Genomic DNA, 22220 nt, shown 5'->3' with positions numbered 1-22220 from the left:
CCCTAACTGGCCCTCAGCTGGCCTGGCCACCTCTAGCTGCCCCCCTGCCGGCCTGGCTGCCCCCTTACTGCTGGCCTGCCACTCCCTAACTGTCCCCCTGCCAGCCTGGCCGGCCCCCAACTGCCCCCTCTGTTGTCTTGATCGCCCCCTGCTTCCCTGCCAGCCTGGTTGCCCCCTAACTGCTCCCCTGCTGGCCTGATCACCCCTAACCGCTTCTGCCTCAGACCCTGCCACCGTGGCTTTGTCTGGAAGGATGTTCAGTCTAATTAGCATATTACCCTTTTATTAGTATAAATAAGGCAACTCTGGGAATCAGATTCTCTCCCCACCCCATGATTTACTATTTTTGCTATTTTTTTTGTAGTTATTTCATTGTTACTGCCTTTTCTAAACTAATTTTCTACTGTATTAGTATCGTGTATGAGCACATAGTCCCTTCTCCGTTACTTGGCGATCAACTATTGATAGAGATTTCATGAACCTGGAATCAAGAAGTCACCAGTCTTTGCCGAGGGGTTCTATGAGCATGTTGCATCAAGTCTTCAACTCTCAGCCAGGCAGCTGGAAACTCTGGCAGCCTTCAATCCCTACCTTTGGAGAACACCGGCTCAGCCAGAAGTGAGAGCTTTGGGCCTTCTCAGACCTTCCTGAGCACGTGCACAACCTTGAGTACGCCCACAGCCCCATACGTGTTCTTTTAGAGTCCCAGGAGTGAGATAGAGCTTTGCAAAGCCCCCGTGGACATCTTATTTTTTAAAAAATGTTTACATTGATTTTATTTTATTTATTTATTTTTTTAGAGAGAGAGAGGGAGAGGAAGAGAAAAACACCAATGTGAGAAACACTTATCAACTGTCTCCTGTACACACCTGGACTAGAGACCGAACCTGAAACCTGGGCATGTGCCACGACCAGGAATCATATTGGTGACCTTTGGTGCACAGGACGACACTCTGAGCCACACTGGCCAGGGCTCCCAGCTCTCTTTGTTAATCCTCACTGAGGATACTTTTTCCATTAATTTTTTCAAGAACATATTGAAGAGGGAAGGGAGAGAAGGAGAGAGAGAGAGAGAGAGAGAGAGAGAGAGAGAGACAGAGAGAAACATTGACTGATTTGTCTCCCACACACAAACCTGCAACCCAGGACATGCCCCTGACCAGGAAAGGAACCTGTGACCTTTCGGTGCTTGGGCTAACTCTCCAACCACTGAACCACACCGGCCAGGGCCCAGCTCTCCTTTGTTTACTCCAACAGTCATTCACCACTTCAAGGAACCACAAGTAAAACAATTATATATATATTTGTTTTACTTGCGGTTGCTTGAAGTGGTGAATGACTTGCCCACACAAACAGCTTTCTTCTGGCATAATATATTAACAATTATGCCAGAAGAAAGCTGTTTGTGTGGGCAAGGTTAAAGTCAGATTAAATACAGAAGTGGGGTCTTGCTGAGCCTGGAGTGTGGGGTGTCACCCACACAGAGGGCTGGGGCCAGAGAGCACTTCTCCCAGCCTGACCTCCCGGGCTCCCTCCCTCCCGGCCTGCCATGCACAAAGGTATCCTCCCTCCAGGCACCGCTGGGTGTGGGAAGAGCAGGCACTTAGGAGGCCTCTGCAGAGCGAAGGGAGAGGCAAGGGGACGGGGATGGGAGGGGTGAGGAGGAGATGGGTGGGGAGGACACAGCAACCCTGACACCAGCAAAAGGTCCCCAGCTGCTCGCACTGGAGAAGGCAGAAGCCATTTTAATGATTTCTGTGGCCCACAGGACAGCCGCCCGGAGCCCGGGGGAGGGACAACGGGGCCGTCAGACAAAGTAGGCGGCCAGGGCTGACATCTTGTCCTTGGGCCGCCTGGCGCCGGGCTTCCCGGTGGGCCGGCGGCCCCGGGCCCGCCCCCGGCCCTGCCTCCTGGGCCCGCCCCGGTGCATGGGGTGGCAGGAGGCCGCGTGCCGCAGCTCCACCAGCTCCTGGAAGACGGGGTCGCAGAACACGCAGCCCGTGTGCTGCGTCTCGTCGCCCGGGAGCGGGGACTTGGCCTTGTTGAAGTCCACGTCGAGCAGGGCGGCCTCGCAGGAGCCGCAGGTCTCGGGGGACACGCGCACGCGGTGGGCGTTCTCGAAGCAGTGTGCCACCACGTTGCACCTGTTGCAGGCCACCTTCCACTTGGGGCCCGAGGTGGGGTCCAGCACCAGCACGCCGCTCTCGCACTCCACGCACTGGCCGATGCCCAGCATGCTCAGGGAGTGCTGGCAGGTGGGGTGCGTGCACTCGTTGCAGCCCATGCCTGGAGGGGAGAGGGCAGCCTGTGAGGCACAGCGGACGGTCCCCCGGGGCTGCCCACCCTCCCGGCCTCTCAGTGCTTCGCAGTCCAGCGCCCCCACGTCCCAGCGAAGTGCGCCTCTCGGCTGTGCTCGCTGGCCTGGGCCCGGAGCGCTCCCGGGCTCTGCTCGTCCGGAACCCCTCACCCGCGGAGGCCCCGTCTCTGTGGGCTCAGGTCATCTCCTCTGGTCTTCCTGGTGGCCTCCAGCCAGGCCCTGCCTTCACTTGGCTTTCGCAGCCTATCATAGGCCGCTGTGCGGCCCTCCTTCTAGTGGCCACAGGGACCACCGGCTGCCCCGGAAGCTGCTGGAGGGCAGGGACGAGCCTATGCCTGCCCCTTGGGCCAGGCCTGAGCCAGGAGGGGTAAACGAAGACCCCGAGGCCCCCAGAACCGCTGGGATGTGGGCGGGTGCCTCTCTCGCTGGGTCTCGCTCCTGTCTGTGGTGCGGGGTGATGACACCGGGGCCTGGGTGAGGTGGGAAGGAGCCAGCACAGCTGAGGGTGAGCACCGAGTCCCAGGCCCTCCTCAGGCTCCCGGCTCGGTCTCAGCCCCACCTGGATACATGCTCTCCCTTCTGCAGGAGAAGCATGGGGATGGAGAGCTCTGAGGGTGCTGACTGAGGGCACCCCCACCCGCTGCATCCTCCCGCTCACCCAGCCCAGGAGAGGGCGCGGCCACCACGGCCAGACCGAGTGAGCTCACCAGTCACCGGCACAGTTACGACGAGAGAGTGGCCGGCGGTCTGGCTGACGCCTATCTTAGCGCCAGTGGCATGGGACGGCCCAGAGTAGGGACGCCTACAAGGCCAGTGTGCTGTCAGGCAGGGGGTGGTGCGGAACAGAGACCACAGCCCCGGGGGGACGAGGCAGCCCAGCAGGAGGGAGCGGCCAGGGAGAGGCTCACCTTTCTTCATGTCCCGGAAGGGCGGGTGGTTGTAGCAATAGGGGCACAGCGGGTAGCTCTTGCCCCGGGAGCCCGAGGACCACAGGACCAGTTCGAAGTCGTCCAGCGGGCACCGCAGCTCCTTGTAGAGCTTGATGGTGCCGTTCTGGGGGAGGGTGTAGGTCTCGTCGCAGTGGGAGCAGTGCAGGCGACTCGGCTTGGCCTGCGGCAATGGCAGGGGAGAGAGTGGCACGGGGCGGGGGGGGGGGGGGCTGGGGCCAGCTGACTCTGCAGCCCACCCTCACTCCCCCCATAATAGAGTCATACATGTAACACGTAACATATAACACGCAGCAAGTCCTAGGTAATACGTAACTAACGCATAAAACATAACACACATGTACATGATATGTAACGTGTAACATATGTACAGACTCGATACAGATAGAGAATATGCCATGTGTAATACGTAATACCTGACATATATTACATAATGTATAATGTGTTGCTAGGCAAGGACCCAGGCCACGAGTCTCAGGATACTTGCTCTGTGCATGAAGAAAGGCAGTTCTAAAATCCCAGCATGTATGTTAATGCCCACGATAGCAAGGACGTGTGGACAGGAAACACAGACATGTGACACGTGTTTAAGTGGCCTAACAGCTGATGTGCTCAGGGTCCTAGGGACACTGGTGTCTGCTGGCTAGGCTGCTCCAGGCCTCTCAGTCATCCCTGGGTGGCAACTGGGACAAAGAACACATTGTATGACTGAGGAGAAGGCGGGGCCTTCAGAGGGGACAAGACTCGCCCGGGTCTGTGCACAGGGCACTGCAGGCCCGCAGGAGCGGGCACAGCCCTCAGCCGCCACCTACCTGGATGTACTTCATGAACCGGTGGCACTTCCCGCAGCGGGAGAGGGGCTTGCCTGTGGCTGCCAGAGGCGAAAAGGACACCTCCATCAGCTCGTCCATGCCTGAAAGGAAGCGGTCAGGAGGGTCACTCCCTGCAGGTGCCACGGGGGCCGCAGGGGAGGCCACCACAGGAGGCAGAGGATCCGGGCGTGGAAACAGCCCTGGCCCTGAGGGCGGTGGGGTTCCGTGTCAGTGACGGGAACGGCAGAGCGGCAGCCCCATGTGTCACCGAGGACATTTGTTTCCAGTGCTTTTCAGAGAGAATGGAAGGCAGGGCAGGCAGGGGAGAGAGAGGTACATCGAGGTGAGAGAGATCGACTGGAGGCGGGGAATGAACCTGCAACTAAGGAATCGAACCCGGGACCCTTTGGTGCACAGTCTGACACTCCACCCATGGAGCACACCAGGCAGGCTGCGTGTGGTGTTAATACGCTGGCCTTTAATCCTGACTCATCATCACCCCATCCTCCGACAGAGGCCTGGAGCCCAGGTCTGGGGCCGGTCTCTCCTGGGGGCACGTGGCACCCGAGTGGGGCGGCCCTGAGCCAGGGTGGGGAAGAGGCGGCCTGACCTGCGATGGAGTCCACGAAGTAGTGGAACTTCCTCTTGAAGATGTCCAGGGTGTGGCTGAGGACCTGGCGGAAGTCGGCCTTGCCCTGGGCGATGAGGTTCAGCTGCTTCTCCACGGCGCTGCGGATGGTGGGCAGCACCAGCTCCGCGTCTGGGGGGGCAGCGCTGTGAGCGCGCTCCCCTGAGGCTCACGGTCCCGGGGGCAGAGCCGGCGCGTGGCTGACCCCAACACCTTTCCTGATTTCCCACCCACAAAATCCCGGGTGCGTCACCAGGGACCCGCCTCTAGAACGCATCCCAGGTGCTCCTAGCAGAGCCCGGGCCACATCTCCATCCCTCGGGCCTCGCGGGGACCGAGCAGCCAGCACTGCAGTGAGGATCAGGCCTGGCTGGTGGCTGGTCTGTGGGGAAGAGCCCTCGCCTCCCCTGTTGGATCCTTCGCCGGGCAGGTCCTGGCAGCACCTTGCTCGGGAGGGGGGGCTCCCCGCAGGGTTTCGGGGGGGGGCCCTGGGCTGACAAAGGAGGGCTGCAGCCAGGAGCGCCGGGGCGGGACACACCGATCTTGTAGTAGCCGTGCACCAGGACGATGCCCAGGTTGGTGGGCTTGAGCCGCCGCCCGCTCTCCACCACCACGTAGTTGCGCTGGCAGATGTTGTTGATGTGCACGGGGATGCTGGCGTCCGTCCCTGCAACGCACAGCGCGGCCCTCGTGTCCCTCGGCTGCCTGCCGACACTCCCCTCGGACTGCGGGCTCCCCTCCGCCCCCTCCTGTCACGGCCCCCGGTTCCAGCCTGCACCGCGCCGGGCACCGCGCCACCCGCCATTCACGCTCGGCAGCTCTGGAAGCACTGCTCCCGGGCGGGGTGGGGGTGGGGTGGGGGTGGGGAGCCCTCAGGCCGGGTCCCGCGGGCCCGCCCACCGATGCCGTGCTTCTCCATGAGCGTGATGAGCTCGGCCTCCGTCAGGTAGTCAGGGGGGCTCGTCTGCTTCTCCAGCAGCTTCACCTCGCCCACGGGGAAGGTGTCGCCCCTCTGGCAGGCGGGCAGGCTCTCCTCCAGGGGCACGCTCTGCCAGGGCATGATCTCCGTGAAGCCTGGGGAGATGGGGCGCAGCCTCAGACCCCGGGCCTGCCCCCACAGCGCTCCGTGGGGGCGAGGAGGAGTGAGGCCCGGCCGGCGGGTTACCTGGCGAGAGCACGGTCTTCACGGTGCAGGTGAAGTGCTCGGGCCCGATGCGGAAGGAGATGGTGTTCTGGAGGTACCTGCAGTCGTAGCTCACCGTGGCGATGAAGTGCCTGGTGATGTACTCGTACAGCCGCCAGGCCTCGCCCCCTGCGGGAGCACAGGCGCTGGTCACCAGCCAGGACGCTGGCTCTAGGGCCCTCCCGGCTCCTGCTCAGGCAGCAGAGCCACAGGATGCGGAGAAACGAGGAGTGCACAGCGGGGAGAGCGAGTCTCCTGGTCCCTGGTGGCTCCTTCGCAGCCGTGGCTCCCGCCTCCCGCCTGCCTCCCGGCGGATGCTGTTCAGGCACGCGGCCTGTCCCTCTCCGGTGACAGGCCACCATCACTCCACACAGGCAGCTTCTGCCTCCGCCCACATGGCTCCCCGCCCTCTGCCCTCTCCTGGCATGTGGCCACCAGCACTGCATCGGCCCGGCGACTGAGCCTGTCACTCTGCCTCAGGGTCATCCTGTCCTGTCCGCAGCCACCCACCCGCCCACCTCCCCTGCCACCTCCTGCCTGAGGGTCTCGCACAGAGGGCCCGCACCTGCACGGAGACACTGCTCTCACCGCGCACTCCTGTCCCGTCCCTGGGGAGGGAGCACACTTCCAGCTGACCTCCTATGCCACAGCCAGGGGCAGATGGGGGCAGGGGGGAGTCCCCACATTGCCACTGGGGCCCCACACCGTGTACAAGTACTGTTACCCTTCCCTCCCCCAAAGCTTGGGGGGAGAGAGAGAGAGAGAGTGTGTGTGTGTGTGTGTGTGTGTGTGTATGCGTGCTCTAGTGTGCATGAATGCGGGTGTGAGCATGGCGGGGGCGGGAATCACCTGATACCTAATTCGGCCTCGGTGGCAGACCTCATGGGGGTGATGGGGGGATGGTCGCCAGCATCGTGACCTTTCCGTGGCCGGTTGATACCTTCGGCTAGCAACTGCTTCACCTGCGGGAGAGAGACCAAGCGGAGCGTGAGTCTGGGCATGGCTGCCCGCCCACCTGCAGGGAGCTGCTGCCAGTCCTGGATCTGGCCAGTCCTGAGCTGGGTCCCCAGACCTTGGCCACAGGGTGTATGGGAGGCTGGAGGAGGGGGTGCGGGCAGGGCCTGGCTCTGCTCACCGTGTCGGCCCAGTAGGGGTGGTTGGCCTGCTGCCGCAGAGGGCCCTTCAGGTCGAAGTTCTCGGGGTAGTGGGTGGTCTCGGTGCGCGGGTAGCTGATGTAGCCCTGGGTGTAGAGCCGCTCGGCGGTCTGCATGGCGTGCTGCGGCCCCATGCCTGCGAGAGACGGGAGGCTCAGGAGGCCCGGAATGCCACGGCCCTCAGGCTCCCCCGAAGGCGGACAGGACCTCCTGGGGGTGACGATGAACCTGAGCAGGCAAGGAGGGCAGAGCTGCTGAGCAGGCGCCTGTGCCACATCCAAGGCTGAGGTCCTCAACCTGAGGACGGACGCAGGACAGGGAGCCGTCACCCTCCTGATGCTGGTAGGCCTTCAGACGGCCTGCCTCACCCCCTGGCTGGAACCACACCCCTCAGGGTCTGCTGACGGCTTTGCTGAGACAGAATTAGCACACGCCCTCCCTCCCTCCGACGTGAGGAGGGATGTTTCTGTCCTTCCAGCGCTCCAGGGCCACTGGGAGGCTCGCCTTCCTGCTCCGCCCTGATCAGCAGAGGCTGGCACTCGGCTACAGGTCACTCAGTGTCATCGCTGCCCTCCAAGGACCCCTGAACACACTCGGGAGCACACTGCTCATGGTTTCCAGAGGCCACCAACTATCCAGCCCAACCCCCTTCTTGCTGCTATGGAAACAAGGCTCGGACAGACCACACACACCTGCCCCGGGCAGGAGAGCGGGGTCCTGACCTCTCCCTGCAGCAGGGGCTGCTCTGGGACGCTTCTGTGAGCATGCCCCTCCCCGGTGGTGACCGCCATCACCACTGCTATGGTTAGGATGCGCTATTTCAATCACTTAACCCTCACAACCACCGGAGAGCCAGGCACTCGCTGTGGTCACCCCCTTTTCTCATGAGGAAATGGAAGCTCGGGGACAGAAAGGATGTGATGAGCTGGGATTTGGACCAGAGTTTGTACCTGGAGCTTGAACTCCATGGTCTGATGCTTCTGAGGGGCATGGGGCCTGCTTCGTGGGTGGCCCTGCTGACGGCCTTCCCATGTTCAATCCCATCCGGGCTCCTCAGACATTTAGTAAAATGACACAGTCTGTGTTTTCCCCACACAGATTCAGAGAAGCTGTTGGTGTTAACCAACAACCCTGCGACATGGAATCTCAGTTCCCTCTAAGCCTCGGGGAACACTGAGCGGAAAGAGGGTGCCGGCACAGGGGAGCACGTGGGAGGGGAGCACGCTGGCACTGCCCACACCCCCAGGCCCTCGGGGGCTGAGCGGGGCAGCGGCATGCCTTCTCTCTCAGACACCCCCTCGTACCCAGGGAGGAGCTGGCCACGCGGAGCATCTCCACGGTGTTCAGGGCCAGGGGCCGCTGCTTGGCCTTCTCCTTTTTGCTCGTGGCTTCCACCTGGAAACAGAGCACAGTGACGGGGGTGCAGGGGAAGGAGAAAGACAGCAAAGCAGAATCAGGAAAGGTGGGCAAAGGGTCTGGTTTCATGCATCTGGCCTCAAGTTCCCTCCTCACAGTGCACTTAAGACTTGAATATTTAGCTGAGACCGGTTTGGCTCAGTGGATAGAGCGTCGGCTTGGGGACTGAAAGGTCCCGGGTTCGATTCCGGTCAAGGGCATGTACCTCGGTTGTGGGCACATTCCCAGTGGGGGGTGTTGCAAGAGGCAGCTGGCCGATGATTCTCTCTCATCGATGTTTCTAATTCTCTATCTCTCTTCCTTCCTCTCTGTACAAAATCAATAAAATATATTAAAAAAAAAAACTTGAATATTTATTCAGGCCCAGGAAGGAAAAAAAGAAAAATGCTAATTTTCTAAAGAATTTTCTAGGGAGAGAGAAAAACTGGAGGGATGGGGAAAAGGGAAGAGAAGGAGCTGCAAATTCAAAACCAGCCGTGAGCCGGCGTCGGCGCGGCCCTGGGGCGGCCCTGGGGCGGCAGTGGGGGCAGGAGGCCGGGACACAGCTGTCTCGGGCAGCTGCTTCCCCTCATGAGCCTGGGCGCTCCACGGGCCAGCTGGTTCTGCTCTATCTTCTGATTTGTCAAGAAAAGCGGAAATCAGGCTTTTAATATAAAAACCTCATCATTTTTAAAATATCGGTAACTATTAGGAAACTTTTGTAACACCGTGCAGTTTAAATACAATCCTGGTGAGCGGTTTCTCTCATACTCCAAGCTGAACAGCTGTCAGAAGCGACGGCTCTGCTTTGCCTTTGGCACAAACTACTCGACCCGGAAGCACATCCCTGGATCCCATGCAGACACGGCCGGGACAGGGCCCTCTGACTCCAGACAGACGGAGTGGGGTGACCTTTGAGGCTAGCGTGTCATGTGCAACCAGGAACGCTGGCTCGCTAGGCTGAGAGCCTGAGGCAGCAGCACTGGTGTCTCTAGTCCAGGAATGTAATCAAGGCGCAGCGCAGCGTTCGAAGTTCTGGAAGCCTGAGTCGCCTGCGCAGGTCGGGGAGAGGCACCTACGGAGGCTCGAGGAGGCCAAGAGAAGGCCCCTCAGAGGCTGTGGCAGCTGTCACAGCTGCAGGGCATTTGCTGCAATGCCCTGGGCCCCTCTCACCCCCACCCCCACTGAAGCCAGCCCCTTTCCGTGTGGCATCACCTCCTTGCTAATGTCCTTCCAATTCATAAAACCCCGAGGAACAAACAGCCCCACCAGGGCCATGGGAGCTGACTGGCATTGGGCTCGGACCCGTCTGTGCTAGGCCTTGGGCAGGCTCACGGCCGTGCATGTGTGCTCTCTGGAGTTGTCAGCTTTAGACGTCACAGAAAAGGGACGTCTGGGTGAAACTGAGTCCTGCCAGAGGAGATGATGCCCACAGGGTCACGCGGAAAGGGAAGCGTGGAAGGGGCCTGGCGGGTCAGGGAGTGGGGCGGTGCACAATACAGAGCACACGCGCAGCACGCTGCAGTTACTGCAGGGGGCAGAACTATCCCGGTGGGAGTGCGTGCGTAACGGCTCTTTCCCCAAAATGTCCTTTTCAGAGAGGGGGAGAACGGCGTGACCTCGGTCAGAAGCTGCTCCTCCGGCCGGAGGTCTCCCGCTCCTACCCCGACCCAGGCGGAGGGGACAGGTGCGGGAGGAGCAGGCCCCACCTGGGCTTCCTTCTCCAGCTTGGTCATGTTCAAAAACATCTGCGCGATCTCCCGGTCAAACACTCGCACGCGGTCCCAGTCCAAAAGGAGGGATCTGTCTTTATCAGCGATAACCTGCAGGAAGGACAAAAGGCAGGGAGCCAGGTGAATCTGTCGCCAGAGAAGAGAACTGGGGCGGGTGAAGCTGGTCCTGTCCTGGGAGCAAAATGGCTCTGAAGTCTCACAGCCGTGCCCTGGCCCGAGTGCCCAGCGGGCTGGGCTCATCGCAGGCCCCGAAAGGTTGCCAGTTCAATTGGTCAGGGCTGGATCCCTGGGAGGGGGCGTGCAAGAGGCCCTCACGTTGGTGTTTCTCTCTCTCTCTTTCCCACCCTCCCTCGAAAGGTGAATAAAGAAAATAAAGTAACAGCTGCCCCCCCTGGGATTAGGCAGATGGTCTCACGCGGAGAGCACAAAGCTGAGGCTGTGTCCTTACGGAGTGTCCGAGCCTCCACCTCTCACACCCTCCCTGCCCATGTCCTCGTGCCTGGCCAACACCAGGTGTGGCCTCACCCTGGCGCCCCTGGCCCATGTCAACTGGAGCAGCTCTGCATTATGTTCTAAATCTTACGAGAAGCGCCCAGTCAGGTGTGGCTCAGCGGTTGAGTATCTACCCAGGAGCCAAGAGGTCACCGGTTTGATTCCCGGTCAGAGCATATGCCTGGGTTGCGAGCTCAATCCCCAATGTGGGGAGGGTAGGAGGCTGCCAATCAATGATTCTCTCTCATCACTGATGTTTCTCTCTCTCTCTTCCTCTTTGAAATCAATGAGAAAAAAAAAAAAAAACTAATTTAAATCTTACAAGAAGCTTCAATGGAGTCTATTTGGAGAAGGGATTCCAAAACCTTAAAAGTTTGAAGTCAGTCCTTGGATATGACTGTGGCAGCTGATGGCCCCAAGGGTTGACCTCACCCCGCCCCACCAAAGCCGAGTTCATCCCCAGTTATTGAAATTCAGCGCGTCCAGGCCGAGCCTTCCCTGCCTCTCCACAAAAGCCGAGCTCCCTCCCTCGGGCCCCGCAGACCCCTCTCTGGCCTCCCGCTTGGACTGCTCTCCACAACTGTGCCCTCGCCCTCAGGGGCCAGTAGGACTATGATGGTGACGGTGATGATGATGGGAACTCTCAGAACCCACACCCACACCTGCAGAGACCCAGCGGCAACAGAGAAGGGAAGGAGAACCTTGGCCTGCAGCACCCAGTAGGTCTCCGGTCTGAAGGACTGGATTTTGTCATGTCTCTCCACGCAGAAGCCCAGGGTAGGGGTCTGACAAGGCCCGAAGGAGATGAGTGAGCTGTCCAGGTCGCCGTATTTCCCCTGGAAGTACTGAGTCTGAAACCTACGAGGAGGGGTGGGGAGAGAAAGGCCTTTCGGTCACGCATGTGCTCAGGAAACCATCATTCAGCCCCGGTGGGGGTCTGGGATGGGTTAGCTGGTTGGCGCAGGGAGGCGGCCAAGGTGGCTGGCTGCTCCCGGCTCAGGAGGCAGGGTCAGAGGACATGCTCAGCTCGGGGCCGGGAGGTGTGAGTGCACACGTGACAGAGAAGGTGGGAAAGAGGAGCAGACCTCTGACCACGCCAGGCCAGGAAGCCCCTCTATGACATTCCATCCCCTCCCCCTCCCCTCAAGACACTGCTTTTCATGCGGTGGTCTACTTAGACAGTCATCTCCAGGGATTTTAAAATGACGACCACTGGGGTGGCTGACCAGGCCCAGGAGCCGAGGGTGGGACCAGCAGGGGCGGGCTCGGCCACGGGGGCCCCGGGGGCCCGGCACCTGGTGAAGGCGCAGCCGATGCGCAGGTCCAGCTCCTGCCGGGCGTCCACCGAGAGCGCCTCGTTGTGGTCGGGCTCACCCAGGCGCGCCATGGCGCTGCAGATGTCGGTGTCCGTGATGGAGCTGAACCGGGCCCGGAACACCGTCTTCTCGCCCCCGCGCGCCGGGTTCATGGCGGGCAGCACGGCGTCCAACACCTGCGGGAGGCGCTGCTGTGGTCCCGCCCAATCCCACGTCCCCACCTCCCGCCCTCACCCCACCGGGGCCCTCCTCTCCGGGACTGAGCCTCCCGCCACGTGTGCGACCCCCTCTCCGCGCTAGCCAGACCCTCCTCTGTCTCTCCCCTTCCAGAAGCCTCCGCCTCTCCGCATACTCCAGCCACATGGCTTCCTGCCTTTTGTCTACAAACTTATCCACACACCCCTTCCTATTACCATCCTCTCTCTGTCTCCTGCTTCCACCCTCACCAAACCAAGAGATGCTACTGCCAAGGACACAGGGAACTGAGCTGCCAAATCACCCCACTTGACCATGTCCCCTCCTTCCAGAGGAGGGAGTGCTAGGGGGAGTGGGTGGGGTTTTTAAGAGACCGGAGAAAAGACAGGGAGGGAGAACGGATGAAGAGGAAAAGGCAGTGGGCAGGAGTGGGGAGGCCCTGATGGCCTCCCTGTGGGGGGCGTGGGGGGCTCAGGGACCCGGCACAGCAGGGTCCTGGAGACTCACTAAGAAGGCCGTGCAGTGGGAGGGGAGTCATGCTGGAGCCTGGCATGCAGCTTCTTACAGGGAAGAGGTGGCTTTGGTTCTGAAGGGAGAAAGCCCATGAGCTGCCACCATTCTTTACCCCCAGCTGCAAAGGTCCCCCGGGAGGAGCAAGCCAGGAGGGGAGGAGCAGGGGACGGGTATCTGGAAGGGATACCCCCTTGGTGCTGGAAGGTGGGTGACCCGAGTGCCCCTGAGACGCGCCAGGCCCTGAGTGCAGAGGCAGAAGGGCAACAACCTACAGAGTCGCAGCCTGAGGGCACAAGGTGACACCGGTAGCTGCACCCAGTGCGAGGGCACCACGGCCGAGGCAGGGCATTCTGCTGAAGGTGGGCGATGAGAAGAAAGAGGCACGGGAAAGGGGGAGGACTGCCAGGTGCCAACCAGCCTTGATCTAAGGTCCCTGAGAGGTGCCGACAGGCCCAAATGCTAAAACCAACTCTCTCCTCGAGACAGCCCCACGCTGGACTCAAATCCACTAGAAACCTGCCCTTCCACCGCTGCGCACACAGCGGCCCCAGCAGGCGAGGAGACACTCCGGGACCCGCAGCAGAGTCTATGTACTTTAGTGTCTGGGTCATTTCCAGAATAAAGGAGCGTAAAAGGCATTTTCAAGCCCATGTGGTGGATCCCGACTCCGGGCCCGGGAGTGGATTGGGGCAGACGGCAGGAAGGCCAGACGCGAGGCCACAGTGGGGCCACCCTCACCTCGAAGCAGATGTTCTCCCCTTCCTTGTCGCAGTCCAGCCAGAGCACGATGTAGTCGCAGCCTTTGCCCTCCACCTGCCCCGGAGCACAGGTCCCTAGTACCCCCAGCCCAGCCTGCAGTGCCCGTGGCACCGGCACCGGCTCAGGGAGCAGAGCAGACATCTCCCCCCCCCCCCCCCCCCAGCTGTTTAGGTGCCTGGTGCCCAGAGCAGGGGCCCAGGCTAAGCAGAAGAACTAGTTAGACTGGCCTAGCCAGTCAGAAAAAAATTTACTTCAGAACTACTCTAGTGGATAAAAAAATGTTAAAAATGCAATAAGATCTTAACCGGAAAATTGCACAGAAAAAGGACAGAAATGAAATAACCCTGAATGTCAATAGTGGTTGTCTTGGGTAGTGTGATTATAAGTAATTTTCCTTCTTTATACTTAGTTATATATTCTAATTTTCCATAATGCATATGCATTTGTTTTAAAATTAGGAAAACAACTACCACCACCAAACTATTTTTTTTTATTCCAGTGGCTGACAGTGTAGTGGGGGGAGGAGCAAGACTGGAAGGTGCCTCCTGGGTCAGCTGGGGCTGCTCACAGAGAGGCTGTGAGCCTGCCCCAGGGCTGGTCAATTACCGTCTGCTGAGGAGAGGGAGGGGGAGGGGGGAGCTGGAGGAAGGGTATGCCGTGCCCGCCCGTGCCCGCCCGCCCCACACACCTGCAGGAACTTCACCATGTTCAGCTTGGGGTTGGCTTCCTTCTTCTCCGTCGGGGCCTGGCTGAACAGCTCTGCGGGGTCCACTTTGTCCCATTTGTTGTACTTTCCTGTAAACCACAGGCAGTGTCTCAGAGCTTGGCCGCCATGATCCTCATACTGCGGTCTTGTCTCACAAACAGGGAGGGGAAGGCTAGAAAGAGGATTTGCCCAGGGCCTTCCTCCTCCTGGCTGCCGAGTTGACACCACACCTCGGCCACCCACGGGAGCCCCACAGGGCAGGGGCCACCCATGGGAGCCCCACAGGGCAGGGCCGCTGCTCTAGCCTGGCTTCCAGGACAGCCCCTGTGCCGGAAGCACCACTCCGGGCTGGGCCGCTGCCAGAGCCCTGAACCACCAGACATGCCCTCATCTTCTCTCCCAGCCTGGATGCCGTGACTTCTCCCCACGCTCAGCATTGACCGGTCACACGATGGGCGCTCAGCTGATGCCAGGGGAGAATCAACCTCTTTGTGCCTCATGTGAGACACATCCACCTACTTCGTTGTTCAGGGCTTGGTGCTCACATGTTTAGCGCTCGGGCTTTCCTTTAGCCCCCATTTCCTGCCTGGGGTCAGACAGAGCCAAGTTCAAGTCCCAGCTCCCCAACTGCAGGCTGTGGTAAAATTCAGGGTCTGAATGCTCAGCCACACGAGTGAATCGATGTCCCCGAGCAGCGAGAAGCCCTGAGGCTTTGCTATGTGCCCGGCCCTGCTAAGCACCTATCATCACTGCCACCCACGTTCAGTCCAGACAGTCCTGGAGTGGGCGGCCCTGTCACAGGACTCATTTCTCACACGAGGGGCAGAAACTCACGGAGGCCCGGCCACTGCCCCAGTCCCAGCCTGTGCGCCCGCAGAGTGTGGTTAAGAGCCCAGCCTCTCGCCCCAGTGTGACACTCATGCTGGCCATTCCAAGATGATGGATAATAATAATAATAATAATAATAACAAAGAGGAAGATGACAGCCACCAAGTGACCCCTGGACGACAGCGACAGTCACCAGGAACAGCAGCCCTCTCCCCAGGGCCTGCTCGGGCCAGGCCCCCTGAGGTGGGCACCGGCTCCAGTCAGCACAGGAGGGTGCACGGCGCATGCAGTAAGCGCTGCTGGAATGGGAATCCACGGGTGCTGACCTGAGTTCTGGGCGCCTCGCCCAGGGACACCAGGTCACTTCTCCACGACCTGCTGACGGCAGGACCCTGTGCCTGGAGCCCTCCCCTGGTTCCAACTGGACCCTGGGAAGCAGGGCTCCCCTCAGTAGGATGGAGGGTGGGCAGGGGGTGGGGGACTCACCCAGGAAGTCCAGGGTCATCACATGACCGCAGACGGACGTCATCTTGAAGCGGACCGGCTGGCCGGCAAAGGTCCCCGTGTACTCGTGCACGGAGCATGTGCCGTTCAGCCCTTTGTGCGAGGACATGTTCCCTGCAGAGAAGCACAGAGGGGGCTGCTCCACGGGCTGCAGCTGCCTCTCGGAGGAGCCCCTCCCCAGAGCCGTCAGTGACGAGGGTCCTCAGGCACCGCGGGGAACTAGGTGCTGAGCTCTCACGGCCACAGGGAAGCACCAGGGGTAACCACCCAGCACGGAGCGCTCACCACACAGAGCCCCGGGTGGCTGGGGGCCGGGAGCACCCCCTGAACTCTCAAGAGCAGACCCTCGTGGCTCTTTCTCTGCATTTCTGTGCTCATTCTTAATTTGATTTCTGGCTGGCTCCTCTCATCTGTACTCAAGTCCCCAGGAACCTCCTAGTTAGTGAATCCCAGTGTCGTCTGACACTCCCCACTGATGGCCTCTCGGCCAAACTTTCCCAGCCTCTGGGACCAAGCACTACTCTGGGGTCCACCCTCCTCTTCAGCCCAGTGTCTCAGGGTCTCTCCCTCCTTCAGCCTTGGGAGCAAGGGGAGGTCAGGGTGGACGTACGCCATTACTGGGTCCCCAGCACCCAAACACCCTTCCTCTTTGAGGGAAGTCAGCACGGGTCACCTCAGTAGCCGGAGTGGGGGTGTGGGCAGAGGCTGTGTCCCAGCGCTCTGCTGTCCTGGGAGGGCCAGGGCCAAGGCTTAGCTAGCGGCTGCTCTTGAGTGGCATGAGGCTGTGGGCTGAAGCTGCAGCAGTCAGGGGTCAAGGGAAGTGGCAAGGGTCTTGTGGTGATGCCTGTGGCATGGTCTTATCAGACTTAGACCGGGTGTGGCTCTGGCTGTCTTCCTCCTTCCAGTAAATTAATTCCCTTTTGGTGTAAGTTACCAGGGCTGGTTCCTGCCGCTTGTGACCCACAACCCTGGCCAGCACAGCGCTGTCCCAGTGGCCTGTCTGCACCTGCTGCTACGCTGTGAACAGCGCCTGGGCCTTCTGGGAGCCCCAGCCCTGGCTCACGCTGGCCGCAGCAGAAAACGCATCCCGCAGTGGCCAACACCGAGGTGCCTCATGAATGCCTGCTGCCCTGACCCGAGTCCATCCAGCGGCTGGAGTCACACATTGGAAAGAGAGAAGCGCTGTGTAAAAGAGGGATGACCACCCTTACAGATCTAAGCCAGAGAGACACCAGGGTCGGTCTTCCCTACCTCGGGAGAGGATTTTGGCAATGGACTGGGCCAAAGATGGCTTTTCTGCAACCATGAGCACAGTCTTCATCTTGTCTTCAGGTTGGCGCCAGTTTCAGGGAAATGGAGATGAAGAAGTTCAGCTGCCCAACACTACTGTCAATGCTGACTCCTAAAGAGAAAAAAAGACACACAGAAAATAGCAATGCTTCTAATGGAACCTATACTGCTTGCTAACAAGGAAACTCACTCAAAAAGAAAAAAAAAAAAAAAAGCACCCAGCTGGTGTGGCTCAGTGGTTGAGCATCGACCTATGAACCAGGAGGTCACAGTTCGATTCCTGGTCAAGGCACATGGCTGGGTTTGGGGCTTGATCCCCAGCAGGAAGTGTGCAGGGGGCAGCCAATCAATGATTCTCTCTCATCATTGATATTTATCTCTCTCTTCCTCTCTGAAATCAATCTATATAAAAGTCTAATATGCTAAGTGCCCTTCCCTCCATCCGGGTAATGATCTCAAGCAGCAACACCTGACTTCCTCTCCCTAGTGACCAGCCTCCTTGCATTTTCTTCAGCCCAGAAACACTTTAGCCGGGTGGAAACACTTTACACTGTAACCAACTGTCTGTGAGCATTAGGGCTACCATCCTAATGCTTTTTGCCTTACTGGCAAAACGTTATTATTCACTTAAGTTTTGCTTTTTTAAAAAAGTTTAAATCAATACAAAAAACGGAAACGTTATAGCCCCAAAGGAACTAACGGTGGTAATCAACAGCCAGAACCAGATCTTTTCCAGTAACCTACGCGATATATCGAGTTTAATTTTGTTGCCTGCCAGAGCTCTGAGCCTGACGCTTGTCCTTTTATTTTTAAAAGGGAGATTAGCAAGTGCCAAAGGGGGTGTTGACAGCAAACTCTCCAACTTGAGGCTGTAATTAGAAGGGCTGAAAGTGCAAGGGAGTAGCAGGCCAGCCTGTTATTACCCTGTCAACTCTCACCAGCAATACCACAACGGGATGTGTCCTCTGGGAGACACTGTTTTTTGTTTGTTTGTTTTTTAATATACTTTATTGATTTCAGAGAGGAAGGAAGAGGGAGAGACTGATAGAAACATCAATGATGAGAGAGAATCATTGATTGACTGCCTCCTGCACGCCCCCCACTGGGGGATCAGCCCAGCAACCCAGGCATATGCCCTTGGCCGGAATCAAACCTGGGACCCTTCTGTCCGCAGGCTGAAGCTCTATCCACTGAGCCAAACCAGCGAGGGCGGGACACACTGTTTTAGAGAAAGTCTTTTCCTGTCAGTGTCTTATAGACAAGTGGACAGAGCTTGGCAGCGAAGGCCTAGCTGTGGTCTGAACTGCAGTGAGAGCGCTAGATTTCCCTCCTTAGTAACCTCACCGAATACCTGTGGCGTCAGAAAACAGAGGAAAAGAAACAACCATTTCTTGAGCTCCTTCCCTGTGCCACGCACACCATTGCTTTACACACTTTAGTAGCTCTTGCCAACAACTCTACGCGGCTGATGGTGTAACTTCTTAAACCACGAGGAAACTGAGGTTCAGACGAGCGTCCGATGCCCTCTGCAAAGGCTCCAGGAACCCCAGGGCTCCCTGGCCGTTCGTCCACGGGGGCCTGACTTCTCGCGTGCTGTTCCCAAAGGCTGAGTGAGAAACAGGGAAGACAAGGCCGCTAGATCCTAGCCCATTTGTCCGAGTTAAAGCACTCTCCTGCCTCTAATGAGCAACTCCGAGGACTCCTGGACGCCCTCAAGACCGAGTGGGCGCCAAAACCGGTTTGGCTCAGTGGATAGAGCCTGGACCTGCGGACTGAGGGGTCCCAGGTTCGATTCCGGTCAAGGGCATGTACCTTGGTTTCGGGCACATCCCCAGTGAGGGGTGTGCAGGAGGCAGATGATTGATGTTTCTCTCACATCGGATGTTTCTAACTCTCTATCCCTCTCCCTTCCTCTCTGTAAAAAAAAAACAATAAAATATATATTTAAAAAAAAAGACTGAATGGGGGCCCAGGTGGTTACGAATAGAACGTGCCTTTGAGTGGAGTGGAGCCCAACCGAACTGGCCCAACCCTGGCCCGGCTGCTGCCCAGCAGACCCAACCTGAAGAGCCGCAGGCGGGTTCCGTGAAGAAGGGAATTAACTGCAGCGCCGGCTCCTCCAGACACACCTGGCTAACCGCTGGCCCATCGCACCTCCCCGAACTCCCACAGGAGGCCCTGGGGGTCCATCCCTCCAGGGAAAAGGCGGAGAGAATTCCAAGAGCGCGGCCCGGACCCGATCTCCAGCCGTGAGGCCCGGGCCCCCGGTGCCCCGCCAGCATCGGGGGAACCTGCTCCAGAAAGGCCCGCGCTCCCCACGCCCCGGAGCCGCCCAGCGCAGCGCCCGCCGCCGGCCTCTCACCCGCAGCCCGAGCGGCTCCCGCTTCAGTCCCAGTCCCCGCGGGGCGGCCACTTGCAACCCCGACTTCCGGGTCCGGCCGCCGCAGGCGTCCCCGCGTCTGCCCTCCGGCCGCCGCACGTCTCCCTCCGTGGGTTCCGCGCTTTGTGCGTTCCGGCCCGGGGAGGCGGTCTTGGCAAATCTCCAGGCGGTTCGCATTCTTTCTCGCCATGGGGGAGCAGTCATGACAATAATTATGAAAAAGCTGGATGATAAGCATGAAGGCATATATGCTGTGAATAATTACAATAATTAAAACTACAGGTGTGTATTGCAGGCTTCCTTCAATACTATAAACATTTGTGGAATGAATGAATGAACTGTGTGAAATATGTCTGGAAGACGAATTGGAAAATAAGTTTTTTTTGTGTGTTAGAGCACTAGGGTTACGTAAAAATGACCATATTTTAATATATTTTAAACAATAGCATATACACATTTCCTTTGGGCCCTGTAGCCACTTTCCTAACTTGCTTTTTTTTTTTTTTTTTTTTTTTTTTTTTGAATCCTAGCCCTGATAGATGATCTGGAACACATGTGTCAAACACAAGGCCCGCGGGCCAAATCCAGCCCTCCAGGCCTTGCAATGTGGCCCGCACCGCGCTGTCATCACTGCACTCCGCTGTCAGTTTATGACATTGTCAGTTTATGACTGTTCAGTAAACCATTCGGCCCGCGATTTAGGCTGGATTTTAGATTTTGGCCCCTTCTCTGATTGAGTTCGACACCCCTAATCTGGAAGAAGAAGAAGAAAAAAAAAAAAGTTCAATGGTCAAACGAAGGCTGGGAAATGCCAAAAAATTAAGAATCACAATGAGATTTCCCTTTCAAACAGAACTTCTGATTCTGAGCCCACTCCTTGGCAGGCTCTCTCTCTCTCCAAAACTGCAGCTCCATCTGCCTTGTTGCTCAAAACCTATGCCTTGGAAGCATTCTGGATCCCCGCCTCTCTTACTCGCTATCCATCACTGTCTTAAAAATATATCTGAGATCCAATCAATTCTCTCTGCCTCGGCTGCCACCACTCTGACCCCCCCTGGCCTCCACCCTGCCACCCTAGGGTCTGTTCTCCAGGCACCCTCCACTCCCCCACCCCCGTTATATCTAGAGGCCATGGCTTAGGTTGGAACTACGGCAAATAGTGTAATCAGTTGGCAGAGAAGCAAAACCAGAGCCCCACCGCTCATTTAACCCAGCTCGGGAGTTCGTTCTGCATGGCAGGAGGAAGGCTGAGCGTCTCAGGAGTGTTCTCAGCTCTGCCAGGGCTCTCTGCCCTGAGAGCCCTGCGGCTGAGCCCTCCACACAGGCCTCCCTGGGAACAGCGGGTCAGCCCTCCAGTGGAACCTTAGGCTGACTGTGGTGGAGAGGAGCGGTCAGCAGGGCCGGGGCAAGGCCTGGGTTGGACCGTGGTGAGGGAAGGGTCGCTCTAGGTTTGTGGGTAGCGAGTGCTCAGAAACAGTGTCTCACTCACCATCAGGGCCCAACATTTTCTGTTGCTCAGAGCAGGTGTTCCACCACCTTCAGGATGTGCCCTCTTCCCAGTTCACCGGGCATGTAACTTTGGACAAGAGAATCTTGTTTCTGTGGGGCCCGGCTTTCTCGAGGGGACGCTGAGGTCCGTCTCCTCCCTCAGGGACCCAAGCTGGCAGGCTGGCCTGCTGGGCACTGGAGTGTGAGCTCCCAGCAGGTGTTTCCTCCCTGAATGCTTGTATGAGGACACGGCGACAGCCACAAAGGCCGCCATGGGACCATTCCCCTAACTGATGCTGCAAACCCAAGGAAGTCTGGGATGCCGGTGGCTGGAACTGGGTGTGCAATGGCCCCACCCCTGGGAGGGTGGAGGAGGACGCTGCCCAGACCCCAGGGAGCCCCAGGAGTGGCGGCTGCACAATTCAGGAGGCAGAGCTCGGCACGTCTGCAGCATGTCCTGGGCTCCTGTCCTGCTGGCGCTCCTCGCCTGCCTCACAGGTGAGCACTCCCCAGAGCTCACAGCCGCGGGCCCCTTCCCTTGCGCTGCCCTGCCCTGCCCCGGGTGTCCATGTTCTTCTCTGTCCCCAGGTTGTGGCCCTCAGCCAGTGCTGGATCAGCCACCGTCCGTGTCCTCCTACCTTGGAACCACCATCCGTCTGGCCTGCACGTTGAGCAGGGACCATGACGTCAGCATTTATAGCATCTACTGGTACCAGCAGAGGCCCGGGCACCCTCCCAGATTCTTGCTGAGATATTTCTCCCATTCAGACAAGAAACAGGGCCCCAAGGTCCCTCCACGCTTCTCTGGATCCAAAGACGAGGCCGAGAACACGGGGTACTTGAGCATCTCCGAGCTGCAGCCTGAGGACGAGGCTGTGTACTACTGTGCGGTGGGTGCCCAGAGGTGGGAGAGGGAGAAGATGGAGACGGAGAACGAGGAAGAAAAGGAGCCTGCTGCGTCCGTGTCCCAGGCGCCCCCGGGCACACTCACCGGGAACTGAAGACGGAAGGGCTTTGCATCCCCAACAGAGAGGGCGAGCGGGAGGGTGGGTCATGGGTTGTGCAGAGTGAGGGAGTCGCTCCTTGTCCAGCTGGGCCCTGCTGGAGGCTGGGTTGGGGGATTAAAGTTACTGGTGTCTCGGGAAGTTGTTTGGTCTGACTGGTGTGCTGAGTTACAAGAAGGTGGCCCCGGCGGTTCTGTGTCAGGTCAAAATGGGTAGGACGCACCCAAGAGCTAACGAAGGTACCAAGAGACAGACCCCTGTGGGTCATGGGGGCAGGGAGCTGACATGGCACCTTTGGGCTGGAGGGGAGAGACTCTCTGGCCAAGGACAGGGCCCTCTCCTGTCACCTGGTTATTCGCAGAAGTTACCGGGTCAGCCAGCTTAGAGGTGCCTTCCCTGGGCCTCTGGGGAGAGTGGATGCTGAGTGATGGGTCCAGCGCGAGGGCTCCATGGCAGTGCCATTGACTTTGGGGCCAGACAGCCCGTTGTTGGGGGCCACCCTGTAGGAAGTGGAGCCGCATACCTGGCCTCTGCCCACTCAACGCCAGCCCCCGCGCCTTCACGCCCCTATTTATG

At 58.9% G+C, this 22220-nt stretch overlaps 2 protein-coding genes across 4 annotated transcripts; one reads left to right on the top strand and one right to left on the bottom strand.

Moving 5' to 3' along the window:
• Window positions 1–806: 806 nt before the first annotated feature.
• Window positions 807–19233, bottom strand: TOP3B (DNA topoisomerase III beta). Of its 3 annotated transcripts, none has more exons than XM_084867821.1 (18): window positions 19135–19233; window positions 16734–16884; window positions 15465–15596; window positions 14133–14239; window positions 13424–13498; window positions 11957–12153; window positions 11363–11519; window positions 10146–10259; window positions 8346–8436; window positions 7023–7177; window positions 6744–6849; window positions 5870–6016; window positions 5605–5778; window positions 5243–5371; window positions 4687–4836; window positions 4077–4177; window positions 3226–3427; window positions 807–2286 (listed from the first exon to the last, which is right to left on the bottom strand). In XM_084867821.1, the coding sequence occupies exons 2-18, from the start codon at window positions 16801–16803 to the stop codon at window positions 1808–1810; spliced, it is 2586 nt and encodes an 861-aa protein (XP_084723947.1). In that variant the 5' UTR covers window positions 16804–16884; window positions 19135–19233; the 3' UTR covers window positions 807–1807. The 3 variants fall into 3 exon arrangements, with proteins under 3 accessions (XP_084723947.1, XP_084723948.1, XP_084723949.1); XM_084867822.1 differs by lacking the exon at window positions 19135–19233 and adding an exon at window positions 18835–19036; XM_084867823.1 differs by lacking the exon at window positions 19135–19233 and adding an exon at window positions 18902–19036.
• A 1859-nt stretch (window positions 19234–21092) lies between these two features.
• LOC311613442 (immunoglobulin iota chain-like) lies at window positions 21093–21641 on the top strand (the record flags this gene model as incomplete). The annotated part of the gene is made up of 2 exons (XM_084867373.1): window positions 21093–21138; window positions 21229–21641. 2 exons carry the CDS (start codon window positions 21093–21095, stop codon window positions 21639–21641), a joined length of 459 nt encoding a protein of 152 aa, XP_084723499.1.
• Between the last annotated feature and the right edge of the window lie 579 nt (window positions 21642–22220).

Source organism: Pipistrellus hanaki, assembly GCF_964339955.1.
Source record: "Pipistrellus hanaki genome assembly, chromosome: 19".
NCBI lineage: Eukaryota > Metazoa > Chordata > Mammalia > Chiroptera > Vespertilionidae > Pipistrellus > Pipistrellus hanaki.
The sequence above is the reverse complement of the archived record's forward strand: the minus strand, read 5'-3'. Positions and strand labels throughout refer to the sequence as shown.